At 35.2% G+C, this 23,516-nt stretch overlaps 2 protein-coding genes across 3 annotated transcripts; both read right to left on the bottom strand.

The window, feature by feature from the left end:
• Positions 1-14,809: 14,809 nt before the first annotated feature.
• On the bottom strand, positions 14,810-17,178 carry LOC139850272 (F-box/FBD/LRR-repeat protein At1g13570-like). 2 transcript variants are annotated; one of them, XM_071839857.1, is made up of 7 exons: positions 17,027-17,178; positions 16,472-16,628; positions 16,032-16,361; positions 15,843-15,956; positions 15,595-15,759; positions 15,353-15,517; positions 14,810-15,276 (listed from the first exon to the last, which is right to left on the bottom strand). In XM_071839857.1, the coding sequence occupies exons 2-7, from the start codon at positions 16,475-16,477 to the stop codon at positions 14,959-14,961; spliced, it is 1,098 nt and encodes a 365-aa protein (XP_071695958.1). In that variant the 5' UTR covers positions 16,478-16,628; positions 17,027-17,178; the 3' UTR covers positions 14,810-14,958. The 2 variants fall into 2 exon arrangements, with proteins under 2 accessions (XP_071695958.1, XP_071695957.1); XM_071839856.1 differs by having other exon boundaries at positions 16,032-16,628.
• A 5,194-nt stretch (positions 17,179-22,372) lies between these two features.
• LOC139846728 (F-box/FBD/LRR-repeat protein At1g13570-like) lies at positions 22,373-23,066 on the bottom strand. The gene is made up of 2 exons (XM_071836212.1): positions 22,937-23,066; positions 22,373-22,854 (listed from the first exon to the last, which is right to left on the bottom strand). The coding sequence occupies exons 1-2, from the start codon at positions 22,994-22,996 to the stop codon at positions 22,543-22,545; spliced, it is 372 nt and encodes a 123-aa protein (XP_071692313.1). The 5' UTR covers positions 22,997-23,066; the 3' UTR covers positions 22,373-22,542.
• Between the last annotated feature and the right edge of the window lie 450 nt (positions 23,067-23,516).

Here is a 23,516-nt window from a genome sequence, read left to right on the forward strand (position 1 = left end):
ATGATAAATTTTCCGCAAGATTTTAACATGACTTTGGAGCAAGATATTCTCTAAAGATTTCATCGGATCCAGAATTACCTGGATTCTTTGAATATAGGGTTTAGTCCTTGTATTTATCCTTGGTCTCCTTCATGGTGTGCTCAATCCAATTTTTAGTACCAAATTTTCTATCGAGCTTTCCTAACACCTCCTTCTTTATCATCAACTTTTAGCCATTAAGACCATCTACAACATGCTGCTTCGTCAGTATTTTCAAAGTTAACGGATCTGGGTCATCGGTTATCAAACCGAGGTGGTTTTAGGAGAATTGTGTTTTTAGATGATTAAATGCTGATGGTAATATGGTGGAATATAAAAGGTTCTACGGTAACAATAAATGAGCACGCATATATATCAAAGTTATAATAAGGCAAACCCGAATGAGAGTTGAAGTTGACTTGCTGGAGCTGTGACAAAATTTGCTACTTTAAAAGGGATTACCAAGTTATTTTGGGTAATAATAACACTAAAGGAATTAGCACAGCTACGTGTTAAACGTTTACTCAGTTTCCAAGGGTTTTTCAGGTGCATAACTATATGTATCAATCTTTTCTTTCGTAGATGAAGTGCGGCTGGTTCATCCTCTGGATTGAGGTGTTTTCAAGATTCGTGAAAGATTTGAACATGGATTGGAATCGTCAAGATACACATGAGGTTTAAGATGAAATCAAGTGGCAAACTTGAAGAATTGTTTAGTTTCATATCTTATAATCAATATTTTAATTCATTTTATTTGTCCAAAGTTAGTAGTCCAATAGTCCAATAGTTCATATATATAGTTTAATATATAACATTCGAATTAATTAATACGTATCGTGACCCATGTACCGGTCTCAGTATTGATCACAACTCAAACTATATATATATATTTTGGAATCAACCTCAACCCTGTATAGCTAACTCCGTCATTCACATATAGAGTGTCTATGGTTGTTCCGAAATATATATATAGATGGGTCGATATGATAGGTCGAAACCTTGTATACGTGTCTCGTTATTTAAAGTGCATAAAATAAATAACAGAAATTAAATGATGATAAATAAAATTGCGAGAATATAAATTGCGATAATTAAATTGCGATAAATAAAATGTAACGAGTTAGCTAGGAACAGTTAGCGTGGATTCTTAACAATATTTCAATTAATTAGTTCGTTTGTTTCTAACAAATTTTATTTGTCCAATGTTTTCTTCATTAAGCCACTTGTTGGATTCTGAGAAGTCAAAATCCAATTATGAAATTGAATGAAAATGGTTATTTTACGGTGAACGGATTCGTATCTCTGTGGATGTAAGTAGGATAGTAAATGACTTGTTGAATTAAATTCGAAGAATGTACAGTGTAACTTATTAATGTGAAATCTAAATATTCCTCGGGTATTACCTACCCGTTAAAATATTTTCACTATTAACAGTTTGTACAAAAGAATTTTAATTACAATCTTTATGAAAATATACTTGCATATATATTTTCTTCAGATGTAATCATGGATTTTAATGAGTCAATAAGATATTAAACTCATTTGATTTATCGTTAATACTAGATTACATAATCTCTAAAACTTTAGAAATTACATAAATGCCATGTCGAGCGAAGATAATCGATGTAGAATGATGTGTAGAACGAAGATAAAGTAGATAGAACGATACGTAGAACGATGATTAGGCTCGAGGTACAGAATGAGATGTTGAGACGTGTGATGTTGAAACTTGGGTTGTTGGTGGTACTGGTGTTGATGTTGGTGGTACTGTTGGTGCCGGTGATGTTGCTGAAGCTGGTAGGTTCTACACCAAAGCTACAACTCGAGCGCGAAATTCGTCGACTTCTTCTATTATTCCGGGATGATTGTCGGTCGAAACGAGCGGATGAATAAGGTTTAGAATTGTGGATAGAATATAATCGTGTCGAACTACTCTGGAACTGAGGCTGAATATGGTGTTACGAACAGGTTCGCCGGTAAGTGCTTCAGGTTCTTCATCAAAAAGTGAATTCGGTTAGTGGAAGGGATCGCCTTCTGCGCGTCTCCATTGATTAAGTCGACAACGAAACCATCAGATGAATTGGGGATGGCTGATTGGTTGATTCACTCTGTTGATGTTGCCTTCGGAGCTTAGGTGAATATTCATGTCAGAATAGCTGTCGGAATAACTATCGGAATAGCTATCGAAATCTGAGGAACTCGAACTGGTTGAGGGATTCATCTCGTACGATCAGATGAAGGGTTTTCGATAAGAACTATATTATAGGATGTAGATTAGTACCCTGCAGTACATAATTTACATATGCATATATAATACTAAAATCCCATAAGTTACGGAGGAATCTACGGAAACTGTCAGGCAAAGGTGACAATAACAGATATGCCAAGATATGTATTAGCAGATATGCTAAGATATGAGTTTTATCTATACACTATCTAAGCAATAGAGGCAGTAAGATGTGTCTAGACTAAGAATGATAAGCAGGAAATTTTCTAAGGATGATAAGCAGATGATTTCCGACAAGAAATGATAAGCAAAACTTTTGACATGCAGACACGGTCGAAGTCCAGACTCACTAATGCATCTAAGCAACTATCAATTAGACACACTAATGCAAGACATGGTTCGCTAAGACCACCGCTCTGATACCACCTGTAACGACCCGTCCTTATCCACCTGGACGAAGTCATCAACATTTGGTCCCATTGCGATGATCGACTCCAAGTAATGTCCTTAAAATGAGCTAATGCACAGCGGAAGACTTAATTCGTACCTGAGAATAAACATGTTTAAAAGTGTCAACCAAAAGGTTGGTGAGTTCATAGGTTTATCTTAACAATCATTTCAATATTTTAATAGACCACAAGATTTTCGTTTATAAATATATGTACACTCGCAAGTGTATAAAAGTATTCTATAAGTTGTAGGCACCCGGTAACAAGCCTTAACGTTCATGTTTTACCCTCTAAAGTACACCAGATCAGGTGTGTTTAATATAACTTCGAAGTACTAAAGCATCCCATAGTCAGGATGGGGTTTGTCAGGCCCAATAGATCTATCTTTAGGATTCGCGCCTACCGTACATAGACAAGTAGTTTAATATTACCAAGCTAAGGGTATATTTCTGGTTTAAACCCACATAGAATTAGTTTTAGTACTTGTGCCTATTTCATAAAATATTTATAAAACAGCGCATGTATTCTCAGTCCCAAAAATATATATAAAAGGGAGCAAATGAAACTCACCATACTGTATTTTGTAGTAAAAATACATATAACGTTATTGAACAAGTGCAAGGTTGGTCTCGGATTCATGAACCTATTATCATTTATGTATATATATATTAACACACATAATTGTAATCGAACAACTAAATTTACATATTATTAGTAATATAATTATTAGATTATATATTTCATCAATAAGTAATCTAAATATTTCTATTTTATGTACTTTAACTAAATAATTAGTACTTATTATAAAACGTTAAAGTAGATATATTATATGTTTTAACTATAATGTTATGTAATTAAAATTATTTGATAAATTAATATTATTAATAATAAATAAAGGATTGTATTATTTTATAATAATAATATTAGTAATTATACTTAATAATGATAATAATAATAATTATGATTTTAAAAATAAAAATTCTTATAATGATAATAATATCTGTAGTAAGATTGATAATGATGATAGTTTTAATGATAATAATACTTATAATAATAATGAAAATGATAATTTTTAATAAAAATACTTTTGTTAATAATAAAAATTTTAAAATGATAATACTATGAATTAAATTAATAATAATGATAAAAATCATATTTTTAAAGGTTAGGAAATAATAACAATTATCATAATATTTACAATAATAATAATAATAAAAATAATAATAATGATAATAATAGATAAAACTACCTTAAAAGTTTTCCTAAAAAGAAATGGCAGAGACCGGGTTCGAACCCCCAACCTTTCGTTAACTTCAAACACTTCCTCTAACCACCCATCCGTTTCAGTTTTTCTGATATGACTCAGACACCAAATCTATATAACCCGTAATTAATCTGTTTCCTATTTTTTTTTTCTTCTTCATTAGACTTTAAGACCAAATACCCATTAATAATCATAATTTATAATCATAATTCATAATCATAACTTATAATCATAATCGTAAATCATAATCATAAATCATAATCATAAATCATAATCATAACTTATAATCATAAATCATATTTATATCAATTTATCGATATCATCTGAGAACATAAAACATGATCATCATCTTTGTATTTTCATCATACTATCTCGTCGCATGCAAGGAAACCGAAGTGGCAGCCCAAATTAATCATGGTTTTTACGGCCCATTTAGAACATGGCGGCCCAACCAAGGCAAGATCACGACCCAAGAACAGCCCGATTAAATTACTCAGGCCATATCGATTAATAACCAATTTTGCGTATTCAGTAGGTAGACAGGAGTAATGGGTAGGGCCTTTGATTCATCATATATCATATAATAATTTAATTTAAACATTATCATCGTTACTTTATAACATCATAATCATCTTCACTGTATTTTTACTATTTATCATCATCATCTTTTATCTCCACTGTATTATTTCTGTAACAGATTAGAACAGATCGAAGAGAGCAGCAGTTACCGGTTGGTTGTCAGTATTGTTTAACGATAATAGAAATTATACAGTAACTGTTGTTGGCGTTTGTTTAATGAAAAATATGATGGTGATTGTACAGAAACAAAACGATATTGAGATAGAGGATGAGATTGAAGGATAAAAGAATGATGGTGGTATATGGTTTCACGATGGTTGTGGTTATCGATTACAAACCTATGGTTTGGTTGTGATTTATTGCAACTGAAACGCGAAAGAGTGGTGATGATTTAAACGGGTTTTATTGATTGTTATGGTGAATCGATTGTTGAAGAAGAAGGTAGTAATATGGGTAGTTTGATGCTCGATTAAGGTGTTATGGTGGTGGCAGTTTTAAATGATCTTTGAACAAGAATGAGAGAGGGAAAGAAAGAAGGTAAAAGGTGGAGGTGATGAGAGGTTGAGGGTGGCCGTGAAGATGGTGCTGCGGTGGTGTTGGGCCAAAGGTGGTGGACAGTTGTGACTGTAAGTATAGCGAGAATGGGAATGAAAGAATTGATAAATGCCTTCCACAAGTTCTAAACTATCGTTTTATATATCTATGAATTATAAATATAATATTAATAATAATAATTATTAATTAATAATAATAATAAATTAACACAACCTTTAAGCATGTGAGGATTACTTTTAACAATAGTAAAAGTTCTCGTGAACCCTGTCATTTGTATGTATTCTACCGACAAATAGGGTGTGAAATCTTGTCCATTGCTAAACAGTTAACATATAAAAGTGTTCCGAAAAATCCCAAATTTTTAGATTGAATATATTTAATTATTTCAGTCATTAACTGTTTGAAACCTGATCAATAATGCTCGATAATTGTTTATTTTCTAATTACTCTCTCTCTATATATAATCAGTTTTAAATAACAATTTTTATCACATAAATATATATTATATATTTTTAAACAATTAGATTTAATATTATTTTATATATTTCCAAGTAGTACTTATATACACATTTATATACACACACATATATGTATCTATTTACAAATAGTTGTTCGTGAATCGACAGGCATGGTCAAAGGGTAATTGATTACATGAATATAGTTTCAAACTTTTTGAGATTCAACATTACAGATTTTTACTTATCGTATCAGAATTATAAAATCATATAGAGAATTAAGTTCAGAATAAGTCAAAATTTTCCGGGTCGTGACAACCCTACACCCTTAAGTGGACTAGTTAGCCCATCACCACATGTAAGTAGTCCATTTAAAGTCTAACTAGTTAGTTTAGTGTAAAGGAATCAAGTTACATAATACTTACAACTAGTTCCCATAAACAATCATCTTATATCCAACTTTTGAAGGCTTTAACATGCTTAATCTTGTGGACAATCTCCTCCCCCCCATGCTCATTCAAACCGTCGGCCATAGGCCTCTTTAGAGGGGTTTTCATTTCATTTTTTTTGTATTACTTCTACTCACATTTCTCTCATTTCAAAACACTTCCAACTTTTCTCTCTTTTCTCTCTAAACTTGTAAGCAACTTGAACTTCTTTTCTCTTCTTCTTTTCTTTGTAAAACCGTAGCCTTTAGCTACAAAATCATCATCATCTTTGTTCTTTGATGTTGTATAATTACTTGATACTTGTTAGTTGTTGTTGTTACTTAGTTACATGAACCTTGTTGTTGTAATTACGTACTAGTCATTATGAATCAAACTCTTTAGTTTATTCATCATTTATCTTGTATTAACAAGAACATACAAGAACTAACTTTCTAGTTATGTTCTACATTTATTGCTTCAAAGATTGTAAGTTCATGTGTTGAAAATCATTACTTGTGATCCATGAAGTAAACTTCAAGTTTACTTTCTTAAATATCAAACTTTGGTTTGAATCTTTAAAGTATGAACAACCCATGAACTAGTTACTTGGTTACTTAGTTTATTTCTTTATATTATGCACTTTGATTTCATGTTTGTTGGTTTAAATGGTCAAGTATTACAAGTTAGTCTTGATCTCATACTATCTTGAACTAAAAGTTAACTTTAAAGGTTCAAGAACATGTAAGTGAGCTTTCTTTAATTATAACTTTGTACATTTATGTTAGATCTAGACTTTTGAGTCTTGGATCTTCAAGATCAAACTAAGAACTATGTTCTACAACTCAAGATCTTGATTTCATAAGTTTACTTTCAAGTTTGTAACTTATTATTAGTTTTAAAGTTTATGTATGTGTTAGATCTAAGACTTTGATGTAACTTTGGTTCATCAAACTTCATACAACTCTTAAGTGAGTTGTGCTACATGTCTTAGACCTACACTTGTGTCATAATAGTCAAAACTTGGTTAATATTACTTTTACATTTCATGTATGTGTTGAATCTAAGACTTTGATGTAACTTTGGTTCATCAAAACACTTGCAACACTTAAGTGAGTTGTGCTTCATGTCTTAGACTTACACTCGGGTTATGATGGTCAAACCTTGGTGAAAATGATGAAAACACATCAACGAGTTGTACACTTGAAGCTATATGCATCAAGGATGAGAACCATGATAAGCATCGAGCACCAAGAACCACCGGAACCTACTGACCCTACTGTTTTACTGTTTCTGTGTCTGACCCGTACGATCTGGGCTGCTGTAATTATGATTTTCAAATATCTCTGTTCGAGTAGATAACTTTTCATATAGGACTCGTCTTAATCCGAGTTACGGTTTAGGATTTATGGCCCTCCGATCGTCACTATGTCCATTTAACATTGTGCTGAAAATTCTGACCTACTCGCACTTAGACCGTCGCCACGGTCAAAAGAAGACGAGTTTGCTTCTGGAAATTTTACCACAACTAAAGGACTCATATACAGAGCCATGGACACTGGTCTCACCTTATTTCATTAGGTATAGAGGCCGTGGTGACTGACCGAACTCAGCCTTTGTTTTAAACTCTTTCCATGAACGAAACTTACTTTACACCTTTTGTTTGATGATGAATGATGATGACCCTTAAGACCTTATTTACATACTTTTAAACCTATTCGGATGATTTACTGACTTAGTACTATTTGACTTAGGTTGAGGACTTTCCGGACCTACGTACTTGCTTATTTCCCGAGTCATACTTTACCGCTACATTATCATTGTGAGTTATAGCATTCCCTTTTTTACTTTAACTATTTTGGGAACTGAGAATACATGCGCATTTTATGTTTTACATACTAGGCACGAGTACTTAAACTTTATATATGTGTGGGTTATACAACGGCATAAACATTCCCTTTAGCTCGGTAACGTTTAGTCATTGGTTTTTGAACCGGTGAACGCGAATCTTAGATATGGATCCATAGGGTTTGATATCCCCACTCGGGCTAGTCGCGCTAGCATTTAATGAGTGTTTAATACTTCGTAAATATACGCACTTGCCAAGTGTACTTTCAGGGGGTATAAACGTTAAGTTAGTTACCAAGTGCTCACGGTTAACATATACTTTATCATACTGTTTTGAAACACTCTTTGTAGCACTGAAATCTCGTGGCCTACCTTACATACTGTTATACTTAAACTATAGCTCACCAACCTTTGTGTTGACATTTTTAAGCATGTTTTTCTCAGGTGCTTAAGGTTATTTGCTTCCGCTGTCGTGCTAGTCTTGCCGTAGACACCCGCTGCTCTAGTGTTATCACCGCATGAACTGTTTATCTTGTATTCAAACTTTAATACATTTGAAACTATGTTTTGTAACGACCTAAGGGTCACATACATTTATTCATGCTTGCTATTCGTAGAAGCATACTGTTGGTGTAAAACATTCGACGTTAGTTATGACGTCACCTTTTATCTTGAATGCAAACGTATTTTGAAATAGCATATAGTGTTTGACCTTGTAATGATCCTGTTGTTGATGATTCGTACATGTTGGTTTTGTACGGGGCATCACACAAGGTCATTCTTGCGACCTTGCGTCTTGGTTTCTGGACGCAAGTTCTCCCTTGCGTCCTTGCGTGTCTATGTCGCAAGGTCAACCTTGCGTCTTGCGTGTGTTTTGGCTACGCAAGGTTTATATTGCGTCCTTGTGTCCCGTTGTCGCAAGGTTGACCTTGCGCCTTTGCGTATGTTTTGGGTGTTCGCAAGGTTTATCTTGCGTCCTTGCGTCTGTTGTTTTGTTTTAACGTTTCTGCCTGTCTGTTACAGGTCTTGATCCCAATACATTTTTATGACGAAGAACATTTCCTGCTGCTTCAGTTGAAGTTAGAAGAAATGAAGGTTTTTGTGTACGCCAGTTTACCCGGATGTGTCAGTGAAAAAAAACTTGACGCAGTTTTCAAGATTTTGGGTGACAACTTGCCAGTGTACTTGAAGGCGATTGACTATTTTAACAAGACGCAAGACTCTCAAATTGTCGGATACTATGAAAATAAAGAGAGTGTGGAGTTGATGATTGAACCTGGTCCCGTTGTGCCAATGCAGACTGGTGGTCATGGTGATTGTGGGGTTTGGGTGTGCATACATATGGAGAGGATTATTTATGGAAGGGAAGAGGTTGACAACATTGGAGATGCTAAAAAGGCTGCAGAGCAGTATAGAAACAGAATGGCAAGGACGTTTTTTCGTGCACATTTTGATACACAAGAACCGCCGCCACCAACTCCACCAGTAGAGATTCAGGTTGATTGATACATTGTAGCTAATAGTTAGCAGGTCTTGTATGCAAATATGGTGTAAATAGGTTGCTGGTAAATTCACTTTTGCAACAGTTGTATTTGACACTACACGCAAGGATGCAAGCTTATGCTTGCGTACGCAAGCTTAGATTTGCGTCCTTGCGTGTACATATTTTTGGCTATTTTTTCTACGCAAGCAAGATTTTGCGTTCTTGCGTGTGTATACTTTCGTCTATCTTGCGTACGCAAGCAAAGCCTTGCGTACGCAAGCAAAGCCTTGCGTACGCAAGCAAAGCCTTGCGTACCCAGTAAGTGATTTGCTTCCTTGCGTGTGTTGTAAAACAAATTACATTTATTACATAAAATAACACAGTAGGTACCTAGAATACAAGGGAAATACAACAATACATTACAACTAAAGAAATCCAACAATAAGTTAAAAATAAAACTGACATTACAACAAATGCGATAGTGTTACTAATTATCACTCCCTAAATTGCACGTTGCATAAAACTGAGACTGATATGCCTTAAAAGCTTCAGCATCTGTGGCCTTCTCCTTACCCTTCTTCGATTTTGAGGCCGATGTTTTTACTACCCTTTTAGAAGTTGATTCACCTGTTCGGTCATAAGAAGCTGTGCACGTATCCCTACCATGACCTGGTTCTTTGCAACGAGTGCAAGTTCTTACGGTTTTTTCAGTATCTTCACCCTTCGATGGAATACGTTTTGTACTTTTAGGGCGTCCAGGGGCTCTTTTCTCCTTAATGGGAGGGTTTACAATTTGTAAAATGCCGGGCGACGGATACGACCATTCTGACCGATGGGGCAAAGGAAGGATGTGTTCCAAATACGTATTTATATAAGTTTGAGTTGTGAACCAGTGTGATACAAATCGAGTAACATCCTCCACGCCAAAAAGTCATGCTGCTGCAATAACATGACCGCAAGGTATCCCGATAACTGCACTGCCCACATGAACATACTTTATCGTCGAGATTAACCATTCCATTTTTTCTGCCATCTCGCACTTCTATTAGATTATTTGTCGATGGAATTGCTTGCCATCTTCTAGATTTTCTCATCCTCTTGCATAGTTTATGTTTAGCATATGGGGTAACCGTTGAAGTAAGACTAACCGACTGGTTGCGATGTTTGAAATACCAATCTTGTACTGAAGCGCGAAAAAACTCAAACAACATGCAAACAGGTAGTTTTCGAGCATGTTTGGATAGTGCGTTAACAGACTCTACACTGTTGCTAGTAAGGTATGAATACCTAACATGTTCAGCTCTACTTCTGGACCATTTGTGGAAACCAACTTGTTCTAAATAATTGTAAGACGCTCTCAATCTTCTTCGAAATACTCTAAGATGATCCTCAAAATCCGACCCACGGTAAGCTTTCACCATTTTCCAATAATGCCATTCAAAATATTTGAATTTGTTAGATTTAGTCTTGATGCTTCTAAACAAATGACGTGCGCAAAAACAGTGAAAGGCTTCAGGAAACACAGTTGAAACACCATGTGCTCTTGAAGCAGCACGATCAGAAATAAAAGTAAGCTCTGAAATACGATCACTCATACCACAACTCATTAAATGATCTCTTAAGTTGCCTAAGAACCATGACCAAACCTCGTTTGTCTCGCCGCCACCAATTCCATAGGCCAATGGCAGAATTCCATTATTGCTATCCATCGCAACGGCAACTAAATTTGTCCTCGAGTACCCTGCCTTCAAATGCGCACCATCGACGATGATTACCGGGCTACAATGTTGAACAAATGATCGAACCTACATAGATTTTAGCAGGTCAAAATTGTTCAATTATAATAAGGTCAATTATAAGTTAAAAATGAGAGAGATTATCGATACTTACAACTACGCCAAGGGAATAGTAACACATCAAAAATCTATCTTCTTTGTCGGTGACCAAATTACTTACGCTTCCCGGGTTGTGGATCCTAATGTTATATAGGTAAAGGGGAAGCATTCGGAACGAGTCCTCAGCACTGCCACGAAGCATATGTAATGTATGAAATTTGGCCCTCCATGCTTGATTATAAGATATGCTGACACCGAACCGTTGTCCTATATCCGCACGTATATCATTTGCTTTGTATTCCCGGTTTGCAGACTTGAAAGAATTCACAAGCATACTACCCAACACCTTTTTGGTAGCATGTTTATTGTTTCCCATAATTAGTGTGCGTGAGCATGTGTGTACGTCATGCAATTTCTTTACCATAAAGTTTTCAGTGTTCCGTATTTTGTAAGCACTAATTTTCCATTCACAATTTGGCAACACACAATTAGCGGTGTATCGAGATTTGTCCGTCTTTACAGGCTTAATTTGAAAGTTTTCTTCAAGACATTTTGTAAATAGAGTGTTTATGAACTCGGCCTTGTTCAAAAAAGTTTGACGAACTTTAATTAAATCTGATACCCTATACGTGGTTGGTGTTTGTGTCGTAAATTCAGGCTCTTGCTCTTGCTGACTCAATAGAGGTGGCATATTCCAGAATAAATCTTGCTTTTCTTCTTCATATTGATCTTCTTCGTCTTCGTCTCCGTCTTTTTCTCCATCTGAATCACTAGATGCGACAACAGATATCTCAAACGGGTGGTCTCCTTCTTTAATTTTACATACGTTTTCAACACCATAGTTAAACATATCAAACTCTTCAGTGTTTGGAGGTGGCATTTCAGGCTCTCCCGCTTCTAAATTATGAAGGTTTGGTTCAGTGACTTGTGTTGAGTGTGTTTCTGGGTTTGGTTGTGGTTGGAGTGTTTCTGGGTTTCGTTGTGGTTGGTATGTTTCGTAGTTTCGTTGTGGTACGTGTGTTTCTGGGTTTCGTTGTGGTAGATTCATTCGTACTTTCTCAACAACATAAATATCAATCGGAGCATTTACAATTGCATATTGTAAGAACTCTTGAAAGTCTTCATAATCATCCGTAATATCAAAAACATGGTTATTATAAATGTATCTCATTGAAACAGGTGAATTGGGTGGCATTTATATTTTTTTAAGAATATTTTTTAATAATATTCTCTGATTCATTGGTTTTACAGGTGCAACAGGTAGTTTTAGCCGAATTCTAAAACAATCTAGGGGTAAATACATGAGAATGTTGTTAATGTACTCAAAAGAACCCCCACAACATATATGAACAACAAATTTATCTTCATTAACACAATTCATAAATACTTAGTTAGTGAAAAAAATGCTTGAAAATGTACCTTGTGTAGCTAATAATCACTGAAATTCTTTTGGAATGAGTTGTTAGGAAATGATAAATTACAAGTTCCAAGGACATTCTTTATATAGGATCGAAATTCTATCCATGAAAATCTAGAAAATCTAATGAAATCTTATCCTGAAAATCCTATCCTGATAAGATATAGGCGCAAGGACGCAAGGACGCAAGAAGGCTTGCGTACTTGCGCCAGTGTGTAGGCAAGGTACCTTGCGCCTTGCGAGGGCGTTTTGTCAACAACAAAAAATTGGGCTCTGGTGCAAGGGGTAAAAAATATTTGGACATTTTGGTGATAATCCCTTTAATTTAATACGGGTCTATTTGGCCCAATTTTTAGTTTGAAACATAGCCCAAATGATGATTATACTTTTTGGTCTAATAGGGGTCTATTTGGCCCATTTGATATTGGTACAACAGTACATTTGCTTATTCTTGTTTTTTTGTTATATTTTGTTTAAAAAGGCAATTGAATTGACATGGTCAATACAATTTTTATTAACAAATATATACATATTCATCTCTTGACATGAACTTATAAATTCATGCTTTGAGGGACAATTCAAAATCGCTATGTCCAATAACCATTTAGTGAGATATTTACTTTTGAGCGACCGAGACTTCATAACTTCTAACTAGTGGTTAAATCAACATGTATTTCGGTATCTAACAAAGTGAACAACCTAAAAATACAGAACCAATAAAGAAAACAACATGCGTTATATAGTGGTCACTAGAGGGCTTATTTATTTAAGAAAAGGTTCATGATAATACTGCATACAAATTCATAGGTACCCTTACAAAGACCAGATTATATATAAATCTATCTAACAAAAGTTGAGTTTATATAGGAATGATACTCTGGGATCATAGTCTCAAATTGAAAGAAAATAGGCAGCAAGGCTTTCATAACTTATCATAATTCATAGTAGCACAAGGCATCTCACATCACCAATGAAACAACTTTCGTACACTAGTCTTGAACTGTAGGTAAATACAAATCTTTCAAGCATCAGTATCCTTTTTCTGATTTAATTATCAATCGCATATGTAGGCCAACACAGATCTTTCTAACATAAGTAACCTTTTTCAGGAATAATGTATAGCCTGGAAGTCATGATATCCTCGTAAAATGTGTCAGGCTCAAATCTTAGTAGCATCATTTGTTGGGTGGTAGGAAAAGGGTCAGAAACGATCACAAGATATAACCGGTTAATCTGCGTACATCTAAGCAAAAACAATTCAGTCTCCTCGGTTAGCATAAACAGCAAAAACCCGTTTATTAAAAGCAAACTGGATACAATCAAAAAAATTAGTCACTGGTAGCTTAGGTTTTTTCAACTTTGTGAGCTATCTTCTGATAAAGAAAGAAATTAGCAAAAGACGCCAAAATCTTTTTAACATCAGTATCCATCTTCTTTAAATCAACCAAAACAATTGTATACATGATAGTCCAAAGAGCCAAAATGCCCAAATGGCAAGAGACGTCAAAGGTAAATATCGTAAATACCCTAATAGCCCATATATGGTATGATGTTACAAAAACTAACCACACAAGCTGAAATGTAGATATACTGAGTAAATGTTTAAGATACACATGTGTTTGTGTGGGGGGATGTGTGGCTGTGTATTTTGATTGTTTGCATGTCTACTTGGTTTTATATATTCCTGCGCATTATATTATCCATGCTATTTGTCCTACTGTTGTGCATTACTGCTATATGTGTTTTCTTTTATGGATACTTTGTATGGTTGCTATTTCTGCACATAACTCTTACAGGTACGTATGCCCGCACTATTTCGTTTGGAGGAGCATTCCTGGCCGGAGGTCCTTTAGGAACAATCTCTTGGCTCTCGAGTAAGGAGAGGGACGATCTTATCTAGTCACGGGTTCTATACCCGCGGGTGGAGTAGCGACTTCCTTCTAATCTAGGGTTCGAGGAATGATTGTCTACACTCCACCTCCCCAATACCCTACACTCGCGGGATTGTGTATTGTTGTTGTTGTAATCTGAAGTAGTTAATTTAGAACTTTTAAAGAACCTATCAATGTGCTAATGCTTTGAAAACCTACAAAAGCATGATAATTGCGAACACCGAGGTCGATATCTCAGATTAAGCGAAAAGCCCAATTTTGTAGCTACACGCCCTCCATGAGCCAAATTTGGAAGAAGAAAAAAGCAGCCAGCAATAAACAGAAAGAAGAGATAGATAACAGATATAGAAAAGAAATGACACAAATATATTGATAATTCGTAATTGGAGATAAGCTTGACTATGATGTCACGATTTTCTACAAGCTAGTTTCATAAGAAGAAAAAAACGAGTAGCAATCATCACTTTCGTCTAGAGTTATACCACAACAATTGCATATGCACGACCTGCATTCAAACATCACGATGTAAAGTAATTTCCACTGCCGGTGATGCATGTGGACAGCTAAGCAAAATGTTTAACATCTCCAATTCTTCATCCTCTGCAACTTCTTTGTTAAGGAATATCCTTAATGTCTTCAACACAGGTGACTTCAACAACATAAGCTTCACAAACTCCAACTCAGCCTTCTTGCTACCAAGACTTTCAAATTCTATCTCAATCAGTTTTTTCAACTCAATGTCTGAAAAATCTTCACCTACATCTGATTCTTCATTGGAGTCCGTCTCTGACATAATAGGATATGTGCTAACCATTGTACTTGTATATATCTGCAGAAAGGGGTATTTTTTGTGTCAGTGCAACTTTACATGAAAAAATAATACAGGAAAAATTTATCGTCCTTACACGTAGCTTGATTTTCTCCAAGTTTGGTGACTTGAGCAACATCAACTTCACAAACTTCAGCTCAGGCTTCTCGTCACCAAGAGTTTCAATCTCTAACTCATTCAGATTATTCAACTGAATGTCTGAATAATCTTCACCTACATTCCATTCTTCATCTGTATATGTCTGCAGAACAGGGTATTTCATGTGTCAGGATAATTATAAGATAAAAATATAATACAATATATATTTATCGTCCTTACGGATAGCTTAATCTTCTTCAAGTTTGGACAAGCTCTGAACAAAAGAGCAAGAAAAGGCATCCCATAGTGATAGTCTCCTCCCAAATGAATATCGTATAAGCATATGTATTTGAGGTTATATAATGAGATTGGAAGCTTTCGTGGAAGATCACATTCACCAAAACACTTGTACCATAAGCGAAAACAAAGATTAATCATAAAAAAAATAATAAGTTTTCAAGTTGTAAAGCAAAGTATATAAATACTACCTGAATGCTCCAATGGATAATAATTAAATTTTCAATCATTGGTAAACACTCAAATAGCTCAATGAGGCTAGACCTGTCACCGTCGAAAGGGTACATAAGACAATCTTGTTGAAACTGCAAAAACTTGCAATATTCAGATAAGTGATAAAAGCCAAAATAAGATGAATATTTTAGTAATAAAGAACTTACCAGACTCGATGTTTTCAGTAATGGACACTTGGATAGAAGATGTGCAAGTGTTTTCCTAGTGATTATAATATCATCTATGGTTAAAGTAGTAGTGCTACTAAAGCCGTTGAATGTATCTAGTTGGTGAACACCACTATCGTGAAGATATAGGTCAGTTAATTGTTGCAACGACATGACCACATCTAAGGGAATCCTACGCAAATACCCCAAATGAAGTTTCTTCACGGTATTCATTCTCAACAAAAAAAGTATTATCTTGTCCACTTCAACACAGGTGTCCACCTCACGAGTCCATACGGAAAGCGACAACTCTACTATCGGACCTTGATGCTGTAACAGTATTTGGTATATAACATTGAAAAGATTATTATATATCATCAGCCGACACTTGAAAAGTATCATCATCAAACGCGAGTTTTGGAATTTTAGTCCAATTGTACCTCCATTCTTTAGAGAGGATACATGTCCTGGCAGCCTCTTGAATTGGTACGAGACATAGGATATTTTCTATTATATTTGGGGGAAGGGTGCTGAGTGATAGACAAACTTTGAATTTCCAAAGCAGGAAATTGTTGTTGGGACATATTTAAATTAACACTGCAAAAATCAATTCAACATAACAGCATTTCAGTCCTAGGGTTTATATATAAAAATACAATTCAACATAAACAGAGTTTAAGTTAAAAGCGTAATAATCAAATAAACATAAACGGCATTTCATATTTTCATACCTGCATAAAAAAGTGTTTTAACTTAATACATCTAAGTAACTTCGACTAATTTTCCACTAGAAATATAGTGTTTGATGACAGTTGCGATAAAATTAAAATCTAAAAATATGATTGATTATCAAAAGAAAAACTAAGTTTACTGACAAAACATCGTATTATCAATTATTATCACTAGAAATTACAACTTGCAGAAGACACGCCAACGATTTATTTAATATCATGAACAAGTATCAGACAACTAGCTAAAACGCTTTCGATTATTACCTTTGAAGGGTCACCGGCCTAAATCCCTGCGATTACTTGATGAAATGCAATGGCAATTTTCGACTTTGCTTCGGAACATATAAAAATAAGGTGTTTAGGGTTAATGGTACTCGTAAATGAATATCTAAAAGTTATCAATATCGATGCGTCAAAAAACTCCGTGACATGAGTTGGAGTATGTTTGACGGAGACTGACGAATTTAATGGGGGTATCAAGCATAAATCTCAGTGTTAGAAATTTAATATTAGATTTAACACAGATCAAAACAGAGAAAATTTCTAAATATTAAATTTCAGTGTTAAATTTATTATTTAAATACTTTTAAAATATTATTTAATTATTATATTTCATTCAATAAAAATTATTTTATCTATTATTTAATTTATTTAATAACAAAAATATATATAAAAGAAATTTAACTCAATTTGTTAAAAATAATCGGCTCATTTTTAAAAAAATTTGACCACATTTTGGCCCATTTTTAACCTAAAAATACTCGGTACATATAACTATCCATCCGAATTCTTCTTCTTCGATCTGTACACCTGCAACAACAAGAACAAAAATAAACAAAGGAAAATAGAAAGAAAAAGATAAAAAAAAAAAAAAAGAAAGAAGGAAAACGTTGAAGTTTACACTGTTACCCAACCGACGGTGGCCTTTAACGGCGGTTTAACGGCGGGCGGTGTCGGAAATCCCACCGTCTCCACCGTTAAATTTGTTTAACGGCGAAAATTTGCATTGACTCCTAGCGCTCTTAGGCGTTAGGTGACTAAAGTGAAGCTTAGGTGTTCGGTGGGCGACTGACACGGATTTTTAATACCTGTGATCCGTCAAGATTTTTTCTTAACCCGCCTTACCCACTTACTCGCCTAAGGGGTAAATTTTTCTGAATGTACGGGTATCCGCGAGTTTACATAATATGCACTTTTAACTAATTTTTAATCACGGATACCTACTCCGTAAATATTAATGAAAATACGTTAAAAAAATTAAATTATATAATTTATAATTAAGTATATATTTGCAAGTAAACGGGTATACCTGCGGGTAGCTCAAACGGGTATCATGGATTAACTGGCGAGGTTTTACTCGCAAAGGGTATGAAATACCCGCAACCCACCAACGGGTATAAAATTTTACCTGACCCGTGCCCGTGATACATTTTTTCATAAATATCCGTCCGTCAAAAGCACAGGTACCCGCAAGTCACGGGTTATTTTTCACCCACTACCATCCCTAAGCGGGAGTAGGCGGGAGAGGTTAAGACCACCAATCATGAATTTTTATTTTTACTTTTCTGTGTTATTAATTTATATTTTCTCAATTAAATTTCAATAAAATTTTATCATATCACTCTACACATATTTGACACAAACATTTGACCTTGTGAGTTAACGAATGTCAAATACTAACCTTGCACATCACCAAAAAGTACCCCATTTACGTCTGATGTCACAGTCACGGTTAATGGTGGCCTAAGCCCCTTTAACTAAGTTTCTTATTCTTTTTATTTTTATTTTATTACTCCGTAATTTATACGGAGTACTTATCATATGACTGTATAAGTTTATATGTATGTATTGTATAGATTTTTCGTTGTTGCCACCTCAGTCGGCTCACTTGATAGTCGCTTTCTTTTGATGCTTTGATTTTGTGTCGGCTCAACATTATATGGTTCTTTGGTATGTCCCCGATTGTATTTCGGTTCCCCATCGGTAGAATGGTAGGTTTACGATTGACTATTGGGTTTTAGATTTTTAGGCAAATTATGATGGTTTTTGAGCAAAAGTTGAAGGTTTTGAAGCAAAAGTCGGAGAATTTTTGGCAAAATTTGAAAGTTTTGGAGCAAAATATGTAAGTTTGGGGTAAAAAAAAAAAAATCCACCGGAGGCAAAGTCGAAAAACCCAAAACTTTTACACTGAAAAAAATCCGCTGGGGTCAGACGCCCCCCCCCCCCCCCCCCCCAAGTAGTTTCGCCCCTGGTTTTGATGGTCGGTTGCGGGGATTTCGGTTATGTTTTATAGATTTTGATTTCCAGTGGTGGTTGCAGGTACGTTTTGATTTCAATGTTTGCTAGTATTAATTTTTGTATTGTTTATTCTGTTGTGTTTCAAGTTGTTCTTGTTAGCTGGTGTCGATGTAATGTTTATTGTACAAAAATCATTTCATATATAGAGAGAGATTATTCGTCGTAAAAGATAAATAAATAAATAAAGCTCATGTAGCACATGATATTTTCAGAGTTTTTTTCCTTAAGAAAAACTAGGCTTATATTTATTGATTAAAAGATCAAAAACCTTCAAGAATACACCATAGGTTTGCAAATTACAAAACCATATTGAATTTACATCTGAGAAAAGCACCGACCAGATAAGATCCTAGTTATCTTTCATCAATGTACATCCTTGAAACCTTGTGTTGTTGCTCAAGTGGTAGTGGTTTGACACTCTTTGTAAGAAGTCATGAGTTCGACTCCCGTGGACTACAACATTGTGTTGGAACATATACGTTCCTTCATGCCTTCATTCTTGCTAATTATTGAAACATGCACAATATAATTATGACTTGCTGTATATAAAAATATACTTCGTATAGAAAGAAAAACATCGGACTACATTTTTACTAGTACCTTACATTCTAAATTGGCTACCTACATGCTATATATATATAGCCACTACATCTACATGTTAACTTCCACTACCACTAGCTTAGCCACTATCTAAATAAATGGAAACATGCAAACAATTACTCCTCTAAATATTCGGTCAAGACTACTACGTGGTTTTCTGAATGTAAACGTGCACATGCATACTTAAAACAACTTCTTAAAACCCACGACCCACGTGCAAGACTCTAAATCAACTGCTACCAATTTTAGACTACTTGCAATAATTGGGCTCATACACATACGGACTATTACTTCTTGGACTTTCAATGGGGCCACACAAGCTTTTGGGCCTAACAAGACTCGGCTCAAGATTACCCAACATTCACCCCCGTAATCTTGAACCTAGCCTCCTTCGACTTGCTAATTGCTTTCTCGCTACTTGCTACGAGAACTTTCTAGCTGCTGAATTTTTTTTTTGCTACTGCAACCTGCTGTTTTCTGCTGACCGCCATTCTGACATGCTAACTAATACTGCCTTTTTTTTCTTGATCAAATTTGATCAATCCTGCTGCAAGCTACTTGCTACTTGCTTTTGACCACCTATGGTGATCACCTGCTGCATCGATGCGTTAACTGCTGGTACCATTATCTGCTGATAATCTGCTCTGCTAAACCGCTTCCTTTCTTGCTGACTTTTTTCTTTCTTTCACAAATCAGCCACTACTATTACTGCTTCATCTGATCTTCCTGCTTTGATCAGATCGTTGTGTGCTTTTCTTCTGCTTTTCGGATGATCAAATCAATGGTGATCATCCCTGCTACTGTTTGATGCGTTGCTCTGCTACGCATTCTTCTTCTTGCTATGAACCAGAACTTACTTCCTGCTCTAGATACCAATTGTTGGAACATATACGTTCCTTCATGCCTTCATTCTTGCTAATTATTGAAACATGCACAATATAATTATGACTTGCTGTATATAAAAATATACTTCGTATAGAAAGAAAAACATCGGACTACATTTTTACTAGTACCTTACATTCTAAATTGGCTACCTACATGCTATATATATAGCCACTACATCTACATGTTAACTTCCACTACCACTAGCTTAGCCACTATCTAAATAAGTGGAAACATGCAAACAATTACTCCTCTAAATATTCGGTCGAGACTACTACTTGGTTTTCTGAATGTAAACGTGCACATGCATACTTAAAACAACTTCTTAAAACCCACGACCCACGTGCAAGACTCTAAATCAACTGCTACCAATTTTAGACTACTTGCAATAATTGGGCTCATACACATACGGACTATTACTTCTTGGACTTTCAATTGGGCCACACAAGCTTTTGGGCCTAACAAGACTCGGCTCAAGATTACCCAACACATTGCACACAAGGTTATTCCATGACCTTGAAATCCACCCAAGGTCGCATTTCGCACATTGCGTTGTGAGGGCAGCCGGAGGAGGGTTTTTATCGGTCATTCCCTCGGATTGGTCGGGTTTCTTCCAGGGCAGCAGTTGGGGGCGGCTTATGCAACTTCGGGAGATGATCGTGTGTGTGGTCTAGTCTTCCCGGGTGATCACAAACTGTTACATCCTTGAAACCTTTAATTCTTCTCACGTAGAGTTCCTTTGGATTCTTCATCCATTAACCGACTTCTATTCCAATTATGAGCTTCCGATTAATGATCCAAAAAGTGTGATAAAAGCAAGGTTGAAATAGACGCGAGACGGGGTCAAAACGGTAGCGACCTCAAAATGTCGCAACGGAAAAAAGGGGTCGAAACGGATGTTGACTAATGTTGACTTTGTATATATATATATATATATATATATATATATATATATATATATATATATATATATATATATATATATATATATATATATATATATATATATATATATATATATATATACACACACACACACATATTTTAGAGCTAAAAAACCTTCGTTGACAAGTTTGTACCTGTAATTGCTATTAGCGTTAATATAATACAAAATGGAACACTAAACTAAGTCAATTTTGATTGATTTGACCGACTTATGACTGATTTCAACAGAATTTCTGACTTTTCACCGGCGTTGACCCAATTTTTCTTGCATTTGACCTGCCTTTTGACCGTTGACCGGCTTATAAGAAAACGGGACGGGGTCGAAACGGTTTAGTCACCAAAATGCCGCAACGGGCGTCGCAACGGACGCCGTTTACAACAATGGATAAAAGACGCACACGAGCCAAAATATCTTGATTCATAATTGAATTCCGCCTTTCTAAAGAACCATCAATTAACTTATTACGTCAATGCCATATTGCTCAAAGCATAACTGCATACCTTATTTAGATCATTAGAGCCCACCCACCTGAAAGTTGGCCGAGCTAATGGCATTCATAAATGTATTTGGTATTGAAGCCGATATATATTCCACCAGTTCATGAACCCTTGTCAAATTGGAATGGTATACGTTCAAGAAGTAAAATGTGATATGTGGTCTCATCAGCAGCTAGACAGAGCGGGCAAAAGGACAGTGGCAAATCTTGGTTGAAAACTCAAAGGGGTCCCACATTTCTTTTTTAATTATTTGAATGATACTTAGGTGGTTGTTTACCTCTGAAAAGCCACAAATCTTAAAAATATATAGCGTTCAAACGTTTAATTTAGTGGTGTCGTAAACAAATTGAACAAATTGAGATATTTTTGTAAACAAATAACTTTGAAATCTCATAACTGATGACAAGCTTAACTATGATGTCGGAGGTTTTCTACCAAGCAAGTCCAAGATCTATAAAATAAAATAAAAAAGGCAATTTACAGGGAACAAGTAGCGGTCAACATTTCAGTCTGAAGTTATACCAAACCAATCACATCTATATAGCCCGCATACATACTTAACGATGTAAATTGATGTTCACCACCGGTGATGCACGTGGACAGTTAAGCAAAACGTTTAATATCTCCAGTTCTGTATCCTCTGTAACATTTTTGTTAATGGATATCCTCAATGTCTTCAACACGGGTGACCTGACCAACATAAACTTCACAAAATCCAACTCAACCTTCTTGATTCCAGGAGTTTTAATTTCTAACTCAGTCAGATTTTTCAACTGAATATCTGAATAATCTTGACCTACATCCAATTGTTCATCTGCATCTGAGTCTGTCTCTAACATAACAGGATATATTCTGACACTTACACATGTCTGCAGAAAGGGGTATTTCAGGTGTCAGAACATTTTTACATGAAAATAATAATAATACAAGACATATATTTATTGTCCTTACATGTAGCTTGATTTTCTCCACGTTTGGAGAAGCTCTTAACAAAAGAGCAAGAAAAGGCATCCCGTATTGAGAGTCTCCCCCCAAAAGAAGATCGTATAAGCAGATGTATTTGAGGTTATATAATGAGGTTGGAAGCACATATATGCATTTCAGTCAAGGTTTCATATTTATGCAAAAATCAAATCCGCATAAACAGCAATTAGGTTTAACAAATAAATGCATTTCGGTCCAGGATTATAGTTGTTGAGAATATCAACTCTAATATTGTTATAATACATCAAAAATATTGTACTCCGTACTTGATAACAGCTGGAATAACGAAATTGATCGTGAAAAGAAAAATTAAGTTTACTTACATAACCTAGTTTTATCACAGTCATTTTCAAAATCCTAATCCTGTACAAATCAGACAATACCTTTGAAATCGCATCTGGCGCGGTGGCGCCCTAAAACCCTGCAATTAATGGTTTAAACTTTAAACGCAGTCGCAAATTTGAATTTGATTAGGTACAAACGAAAGAAAATGAGTTTGGGGGTAATTTTACTCGTGAGTGTTCAGTTCTAAAATAAAATTGTACTC

Source organism: Rutidosis leptorrhynchoides, chromosome 5, assembly GCF_046630445.1.
Source record: "Rutidosis leptorrhynchoides isolate AG116_Rl617_1_P2 chromosome 5, CSIRO_AGI_Rlap_v1, whole genome shotgun sequence".
NCBI lineage: Eukaryota > Viridiplantae > Streptophyta > Magnoliopsida > Asterales > Asteraceae > Rutidosis > Rutidosis leptorrhynchoides.

Excerpts from the sequence above, each read along its gene's own strand:
- LOC139850272 (XM_071839856.1), bottom strand. The coding sequence starts at position 16,436 with ATGATGATACTTTTCAAGTGTCGGCTGATGATATATAATAATCTTTTC. Across the intron at positions 15,760-15,842 it reads TTATCCATTGGAGCATTCAG|TGTTTTGGTGAATGTGATCT; the intron begins GTAGTATTTATA and ends TTATGGTACAAG. Across the intron at positions 15,518-15,594 it reads TGAAGAAGATTAAGCTATCC|ACATATACAGATGAAGAATG; the intron begins GTAAGGACGATA and ends CCTGTTCTGCAG.
- LOC139846728 (XM_071836212.1), bottom strand. The coding sequence starts at position 22,996 with ATGCCTTTTCTTGCTCTTTTGTTAAGAGCTTCTCCAAACGTGGAGAAA. Across the intron at positions 22,855-22,936 it reads TGGAGAAAATCAAGCTACAT|ACATGTGTAAGTGTCAGAAT; the intron begins GTAAGGACAATA and ends CCCTTTCTGCAG.